Source organism: Ctenocephalides felis, unplaced genomic scaffold (genome assembly GCF_003426905.1).
Source record: "Ctenocephalides felis isolate EL2017-DRISC unplaced genomic scaffold, ASM342690v1 CF-g0.4_SCAFFOLD_01886, whole genome shotgun sequence".
Taxonomy (NCBI): domain Eukaryota; kingdom Metazoa; phylum Arthropoda; class Insecta; order Siphonaptera; family Pulicidae; genus Ctenocephalides; species Ctenocephalides felis.
The window spans coordinates 157,782,894-157,792,513 of record NW_020538040.1 but is presented as its reverse complement, the minus strand read 5'-3'; the positions used below and the strand labels follow the sequence as shown (position 1 = coordinate 157,792,513).

At 28.4% G+C, this 9,620-nt stretch overlaps 1 protein-coding gene across 1 annotated transcript; it reads right to left on the bottom strand.

Annotated features, from left to right (window-relative positions):
• Positions 1–8,769: 8,769 nt before the first annotated feature.
• On the bottom strand, positions 8,770–9,321 carry LOC113376119 (protein atonal-like). The gene has a single exon (XM_026616045.1). The coding sequence runs from the start codon at positions 9,319–9,321 to the stop codon at positions 8,770–8,772; it is 552 nt and encodes a 183-aa protein (XP_026471830.1).
• Between the last annotated feature and the right edge of the window lie 299 nt (positions 9,322–9,620).

Here is a 9,620-nt window from a genome sequence, read left to right as displayed (position 1 = left end):
GTTTAAGGCAATTGTGTCATTAATTTTGACTGCAGTTTTAGAAATGTTATTTACGATTATGCTTATAAAGTTTAAATGAACAAAAATGATAACAAACAACCACAATAACCAAAAATGGTCACAGTTTGACCAAAGCTCTAGGATGTACTTAAAAGCTCATAACTATCAAACTGCATGGAATAATTTTTTTTCTAATTTTTTTCTAATCGTAACTATAACATACATTTTGTAGTGTTGTATTTTCACAGTAAAATATTTCGATTGATATAAGAAAATTATAGTTTGATGTTTATAAATTTGCGTAGATGCCAAATTAATGAATTTTGTCAAAAAATATATTTTCGAAGTAACTAAATTGAAGTAACTAAATCCGTTGTCACACATAACACTTTGTAGGAAATATTATTTTATAGGTGTTTACTTTTTGCAATATTGATACAATTCTTATCATCATTAAATAATTGGTTTCTTTCACGGAAAATGTCTCATACCTCTCATGCTGTAAGGCAATAAGTATTTATTCTGGCAAAGAGTAGATAAAATTCAAAGTGATTAATCTGGAAAGTGATAAAAATTCAATGATGCATCTTCAGTACATCTTTCGATGCTTTTCAAACTCATTTTTTAAAAATCCCTAAGTAATAGTTAAAAATTTATAATATTTATTATAGTTGTCTCTATAGGGTTTAAATTATTAATTAATAAATTAATTATTATCGTTTCTACTTATATAAAAAAAGTATTGAAATAATAGCATCCAGAAAACCGTTATGTGTGATATGATCCACATTTGCGGTCTTAAAAGAAGAGATGCAAAAAACTTAACCATATTACATAACAATATGACTTAATAGGGCATCAATTACTTCGAGAAAAACATAATTATATACATTTCTGTCGGCGCAAGCTGAAAATGATGTAACGATTTTGTTGGGTGCTGTATGCTAAAAGATGAACTCTGAGATTCGGAAACGTTGAAGAATATTCAAATTGTACATACATTCGCATGTAAAGTTACATAAAAGAAGAATTAAAGCAATAAGGAGCTTATTTCGCAATAATAATGCAAACAATAGTAATGATGGTACTGTTGAAATAAAAAATGTAAGAACTTTGTAAAATACAGAAAGATACGCAGATATATTCAACCTTTTAGACGTAGAGTTTTTGCCCAGTCGAATTTTTCAGAAAAAAACAAAATTAAGGCGTTCAGTATATAAGACATAATTTTAATGAGTGAATTCATTATTAATATAAAATAGGATAGAGTAAGGCTTGAAGGTCCGCTGGTATAAAGGTCCACCACCGATATCTCAAAAACATTACAGTTGAGAATTTTTTAACAGCAGTATTTGAAAGTAGAGGGAAAATAATGTATAATCTGCTATCACCTTGATTCATATAAGGTTTTAAGATTCATAGGTTCGAAAATTCCTAACAAAAGTTTTTTTAATAGTTCTGCTTTTAACAAATATTTTTTTGGTTGTGAGCACTGTTGTTTAGTATACGAAACCTTAATATAATTTTTAAGTATACCTAATTTGATTGTTTTATAACATGTTGTTGATTTTAAGTTAGATTCAATAGTTTTTTATATAACCTCTGTAAAAGCTCTTTACCCTGGCAAAGGCGTAAACAATAAAAAATAATAGGGTAAATTAAGTTTAAAATGACAATTTTACAAAAGATAAATTAAATAAATAGTTATTCCAACTCAAATAATTCTGACGAAATACCAAATCAAGATTATATACGTACAGTGCTATCTCTCTAAAAAGGTGCCAATGAAATTTATATTCTGCATTTGTTTAATAATAAATTTCGTTTTATAGATTTATTTTTATTTATTTATTAAAAATATTTGATATATATATATATATATATATAGTATATGTACTAAACTATATTTAGTAAATAGTTTTAAGTTATCAAGACTTTTGTTTAAACTATGTGGAAGTTTAAACCCTTGAAATCTAAAATTAATGTTGCGACAAATTGTTTAATTTTTTTCTCCCATAAAATAGATTACATTTGTAAATGATTTCTGTAAATAGAAAATTGTTTTGATATTTCTCTTGCTGTAATTGATTATTTTAGGACTTTTAGTTTCAACTGTTGCATTCAATTGTGCTCATCGTATTTATTTAATTTTACAATCTATGGAATGGAATTTAATAACAATTAGACGATGTTGTGCGATGATTTATTCAACGTTTAAAATTAATATAATGTAAATACATTAAATATTTGATTAATTTTAATGAGCATTGCAATTATAAACACGTGATATGTACATGACCATTCAGTCTCATGTGACTTTGATTTGATGAAAAATTATATAACGATTTCATCAGAGTACGAATGGGTCTGTTATAAACCATTCTAATTCGGACCTGAAAATCGCCTTTACACTTAGCAAACTAGAAACATGTATCCTATTAATAATAAGTTAGATTTCGTCTAGTCGCTGATATTAAATTTAAAAGCGTAGGTGAATTTGTACAATGACGAATGGAATATATCACAAACGCAGCGCACGAGTCCATCGTGTTATGTAACTAGATCTATAATTAATTTGGGGAAACTAATCACTGACTAATGGAAACAAAGCGAAAAAGTCTATTAAAAAGTGCACAGTCATTGTTCGCTAATATTGCAAAAATAAAGAGAAGCGACAAGCTGGCGCGCCGACACGGGCCAATATTTCTAGTTCAGACACTTTTTTCAGATTTTCTATCTTGTTAGTTCTAGGGCGGTGATATATGTTGTCGCTCCTGCTTCAGCTTTTATTCCCTTAATCAAAAGGTATTGTAATCAACTTCTACTGATATCTTGATATTTTTTATTATTGTGTTGAAATTTATTCAAAGAATAATGAAATCTGATCTCTAATACAATTTTTAAACTTTATTGACTTTGTATTAGTTGGAATTTTATACCAAAAGACCGATGACTCATAATAATAATCTAATATTTCCTCTATTTATCTATCCAAAAAGCCTTACGTGTGTTCATCAATTCGTCTATTTCCCTAATAATAAGTGGACTAGTTTAGATTTTTAACTTTCTGTTGGTAAGTTATAGTAATCGTCCAAAAATCGAAAATAAAAATTTTTGCTTATCTTTACGTTTCAGAGGTTTCTAAACATTTTGGCATACTTAAGAAAAAATTGATGTGTGTATGTGTATGTGTGTGTGTATGCATATGTGGATACAATTATTTGTCCACGTTTTTGGGAACACAGATCAATCGATTTGAAAGATTCAAAAAGCATTTGATTCCTATTGATAGGGAGGATAGAGATAATTCAAAATCAATTAACTATATTGCAATTAATACCTAACTTTATATTTGTTAATGCATACATGCATGTAACTATAGCCAATAGTATTTTAGAAAATTTGATAATAAATAGTGAACAAAGAGGTTTTAACATAGATGAATCTATCTCTCCAATTATTAAAAATAAAAAAACTAAGTTTTACATACAAACAGAAAAAATTAGAAATCATAATATAAAAATAATACGATAAATATCTAAATTGTATATGAAATATAATAAAGTATGAAAAAAATAATGTTAAATCTACAAAACTTATGTTTAATTTTTGTTTTAATAAGTCTTTCATACGTTTCGAGTCACATGTTCATTTTTCTGTAGTAGATAAAACTACAAAACATAATATAAATATTTTTTTTGTTATAATTTATTTTTGTTAATCAAGACTTTAATATAAATAAATATATGATAGATATCTAAAATATGCACTAATCAAACGAAAGTATATGATACAGTATGCAAAATTAATGTTAAATTTATATAAATAAAATAAAATAATGTTAAAACTATAAATGTATAGTTTAGAAAATGAACATAACTATTGCTAAATTATAGTGAGTATAATAAAAGAAAAACAAGTAGAAATATATAAAATATAATAGATTATATAAATTGTTTTTTGCAAACTCCTATATTATAATATGTTCACATATATAAAAATATATTATTTCTAAACTCCACTTTTTTTTCTCATAAGAAATATTGTTTCTTACATTTTACTTTTTTCAATGTTTCGGAGATATGGGATGGGGCTATTAATAATAAATAAAAAAAGCTTTATACATTTATACATTTATTTTGATTATTAAAACAATTGAACATTAAATTAGATGAAAAAATTTATTTGACAAAAAAGAAAAAAATGAGGTTATTAGTTCAATTTTAAAAATCATATTTAATAATATCTATCCAGGAAATCTTGAACAATAACAAACACACACACTCCACACATCTGTGGAGTGTGTGTGTGTTTCTATGTCGAAAATTTTTGTAAAGTGAAAATGATATAATTTATACCGTATATTATTCTAATATTTTGCGGTCATTCACTTACTATTTTGATAATTAGAACTGAAACAAAACATCCCTCGCCCGAAGCGGCATCCCACAAAAGGGTAGTGCTTTCCGCAAAAGATACTCGTTCTAGGCATTAGAAACGCATGAAGGCTCTAACAAATAACAAAATCATAATTTTCAGTTATAGGTCACTAGAACAATATGTTCAAAGTTCTATTACAAATATCCTTTGGTATTTAGAAGTATTGCCAGTTCAATTTGCAGTTTGAAATACATGGACGAAATCTCCAAATGCCAGAATAGTATATAATTCTGCTTTTCATTCAAATCTTATCTTATTGTTACTTTTACTAATTTCTATAATTTGAATCTGTTATCCCAAAGTTTTCTATATATATTCGGGAAAATATGAAAAAAATATAGTTTGAATTTATCGAATGTTTTTTCGAAATGTTTCTTTTATTTTCTACGGTTGATCTGCATATTGATGTTACTCAAGTTTCTAAGAAAACGTTGAATAGATTATATGTACTTCTACTTTTATTATAAGTTTTATGAATATATGAAGAAGTTGCGATATTGGATTCCAAAGAAAATCTTATTTACAAAGTTTAATGAACTTTTAATCACTTTATTACCATTATTTAACAGTAAAAATAGTGTAAATTAAAATCTTATGTTTTTTTATTAAAATTACATATTTTTTTATTTCTATTTATATCCCGATATAAAATAACTTGATATCTATTAGCAAAAAAAATGATTTTATATTTTCTTTAGAGGGTAGTGTATCATTATATCTTGAATACGTCAATTTTTATAAAGCAGACAATGAAACCATCCTAATAAGTGAGAATTCTGTTTCGTTTCTATCGAAACGATACAACGACCTCCAAAAAAAATGCTTCCAGAACGGAAGTTTGAAAATCTTAACTTTTGACCTCGCTACGGGCTTCTTTTCTCCTTTTGTAAAATCGAATTACATTTTTTGTGCACAAGAGCTATAAACGGATGTGGCTTATTTATATCGAAAATTAATCATATTCATTAATCTGTCGGCAATTTTGAAAATTCAGCATGCAATATGGTTCACATGCACACATACTAGGTCAGTTTATATTAATTATTAATATAATTATGTAACAAAATTAAAAAATATATATTTACAGATTAAGGCGGGGCACAAAGGTCCAATTTGACTTTGAGTAATTATATTGCGAAAACCAAACCAATTATATCACAACAAATAACACATATCAAACGAACAATAATCTGACTATGTTCAGTAAAACTCCCAGCTAATTCACTATTGTAGAAATGTGTCTTTTGCTGTTTTCACAAAAATTTGTCACCTGATTCTTTTTACCTCTTCGGCGGGTTAAAATGAGACGTTCAGGGGGCATGCAGGTCCAATGTCTTATTTGTAATTTCAAAGAGATTTTACGAAATAATAGCTACATTATTTAACCAATGCAAAATATAAATTCAATGGGTACATTTTTTACAGAGATCACATTGTATATAATCTAGATCTGGTATTTCGTCAGAAATATTCATCAGTAGAGTTGGAGTAACTATTTATTTAATTTAACTTTTATTAAATTGCTTTTTTAATTTATTATACTCTTTGATTCACTATTTTTTATTGTTTATATCTTTGCCAGGGCAAAGGTTTAGTTGGTCTTTTTGACCCCATCCACATGTAAGCTTATATAAAGGTTATATAAAAAATCTGTTAAATTTAATTTAAAATTTATAGTGCATATCATAAAAGAATTAAATAACGTATACTTAAAATTTATAATAAGGTCTCACAAACTTAACAATAGTGCTCACAACTATAAAAACTAAAAACAAAAAAAAAACTTTTTTATGGATTTTCTAACATTGCAGTTTACCTCTCGATAGCGACTTTGTAAGAATCAAGGTTATACATTTTTGGCTAGTTATACATTTTTTCCCTCTACTTTCAAATATATTTGTTAAAAAAAAATTAACTTTATTTGTTTTTGAGATACCGTTGGTTGACCTTTTTACCCGCGTCAATTAAATTATTTAAATTAAAATTTATTAGCTTAATAAATTTTGTTTGTATTTGAATATTCAAAGCAATATTGTTAAAAATAAATATTTAACTTCCCGTAGGGCAAGTTATAGTAATCGCAAAAAAATCGAAAATGAAAATTTTTATATATCATTACGTTTCAGAGGTTTCTGAACATTTTGGCATACCTTAGAAAAAATGGATGTATGTGTGTGTGTGTGTGTGTGTGTGTGTGTGTGTGTGTGTGTGTGTGTGTGTATGTATGTATGTATGTATGTGTGTGTATGTATGTGCGGATACAAATTTTCGTCGACGATTTCGGGAACACGGATCAACCGATTTGAATAATTCAAAAAACATTCGATCCGTATTGATAGGGAGACGTGCTGATTAGTTTTTGGCAAAGGCAGGTCAAGCCGTTCCAAAGATACGGGGCAAAAAGTTCCGAAAACGGTAACTCAGTTTTTAAGAGAACGGAGCGTCCGATTTTAATAATTCAAAAAACATTTTATTTGTATTGACAAGATGAAGAATCGATACAACTTTCATGAAGGTAGATCCAGCGGTTTCGGAGATATAGAGGAAAAAGTAAAAAAATGAGCCATTTGGCGGTCAAAAATGATCATTAGACATATGCACATCAAATTATCAGACATTTTATAGAGATTTTAACAATAAGTATACATTTTGTTAACATTCCTATCGGTTCCGTACCAATGCTTATGCGTTAGACAGCGACGCGGCGCTTACGCGCTTTATATTTTGTCCCTATGTAGTTAAAGCAGTACGATTGCTTTGAAAAAAAGTTCAGATCTTCCACAATATGTCAAAATAAAGAAAAAAAAATTTTTTTCAAAAAAAAAAAAAAAATTTAAAAAAATTAAAAAAAAAAATTTTTTTTTCAAAAATTTTTTGTCCAATTTATAGTTTCTCAAAAATCTTATTTTTTCAAAGTAATTTTTTTTCAAAAATATTAATCGTTTTAAAAAAAAATAATAATTTTTGGTACGGGAAGTTCCAGCAATTTGCCTTAAGGCACGATGCCCTAATTGCCTTAAGACAGAATTCCACTTACAGCTAGTTTAAATCTTTTTTACGAACAGAAAAAAAAAAATAAAGCAACTAGCAGCACTATATACAGCAATCGTATTAATTGTATATGCGATTCTCCGCATTGCAATAGTAGCAAATCCCTCATTATTTTAGAGTATTATTTTACAAATCTCTCATTATTTCAGAAGTTCGTTTAAAAGTATTATTACTATCTTCTCTATATAACTCCTTGCTTATTTATTATAATAATGCCAACTGTTTTCTCTATAAAATGATTGTACTCGGCATTGATTCCACCACGGGATTAAAATATCCTTTTGATATTTTCTTCTATATCTTCAAACTTTTTTTTCTATTAGCTCGATGTATAAAATAATACAATATTGGCGAAATAAAAACATGAGCTTATACTACGCATAATTATAAATATTTTTATATTATACAGTTGTTGAGCAATATTTTTTTTACTTCGAAAGAAGAATCTAGCAGAGTATTTTAATTCACTTGTTCTTACGCAAAAATTATGGTTTATTAGTTTGATCTAGTAGTTCGTGTACAGTAGTAATAACCAACTAGATGAATTACAATCTATTTTGTATTTACATTTAAATCAAAATAACTTGTAGAATGCAGTTCATGTTCTGGTATTAATTAAAATAAATAAATAATATTTCAATCATAATATAAATATCAAAGTAATTTATCACAAATTTTGATAGATTGTAATGAAATCTGATGAGTTTATCAGATATGACCACACTGAAATAAAATTTACAATTAAAATATTTTCAGTATTAGCAGAAAATATTTTTATTTATGACAGCCCACTTACATTTATCTGTCTGTTAGAGTTAAGATTCGAATAAAACATTTGAATTCATATATAAAAATAATTTATTTTGAATATTAAATATAGTCAACATAATTTACAAATTACAATATAAAAATACTAAATAAATTACTATACAAAAATATTATACATAGAGAGTATTTCTTTTTTGGCATTACATTTGATTCGGTGTAAAGGCACACATTTTTGTACAATACTATATATTTACATAATCACAAATCGCGACACGATGGATGCGACATACGAGGCCATATCTGGCACTATATATTAATCTTAGACTTATTACAACTAATAAGGGTTTCTTAGCTTCACACAATACTGATTTCGGAATGTCTTTTCTTGAACTAGAGCAGGAAATACTGATACAAATATTCCTTAGAGATCAGGATCAGAGACAGATAAAACACCATGCACTTGACTTGATGGATTTTCACCGCGGAAATTTTTGGCAAAAACGGAAAAAATCACTGCAGCAAATCATATAAAGCCGTAATGTAAGTTTGTGCCATTTGTAGGGTTTCATATTTTGATAACTGCCTATCGTTTCCTAAAGTTGGCAGGTAGGTGCGGAGTCTGTCAAATGCTTTGTTGAGGTTTTGCATCCGCCGTCTCTCCCTGGCATTGGCGGCTAGTCGACGCTTCTTCATTATAATTGGACTAACGGCTTTTCCTCTTTTGCCATTATTTCCAATGTGTTTCTTATTGTCATCAGTGGAAGAAGTTTCTCCATACAAAGCTTCATCTCCACTGTCATCTTCTTCGAAGTCATTAGAAATAGACTCGTTTTTAAGTCTAGGATCGCATGGACTAAGACTTCCTGGACTGCTTATACTGCCTTGGTAATCCACATAACTTCCTGTTGGCGTATGCTGGTAATCTGTCAAATATCTGCAATGTTCCATCCCAGTTGAACCGACTAAATTTGTCATATTGTTGTTATCCACAAAATTCATTCCACTACAATCTTCATCCTTTCCGTACATATACACGTAACGAAACATATCCGTAGCTGCCATATCGAGTTGTTTCTTTGTTAAATTCGCACAGGACTATGAAGGGTACGCAGTACCAGTTCTACCTTTTATACGGATCCTGTTTCCTTGAGCTTTTTCGGCCCGTCAGGATGATCCCCACCACAAATGTTTGCCAGGAAGAAGCGCGTGCCAAGCGACCAATGAGGGCAAGGGCCCGTGCTCACCTGGGCACGCCCAGTGTTAAGTTCAACAGAACCATCGCGGCAGCTGACACTTCGACGTCCGAGCTTTGTTACCTGTACAGGCATTGGTGAGCTTTCGAATCGTCGACGAATAGTCGA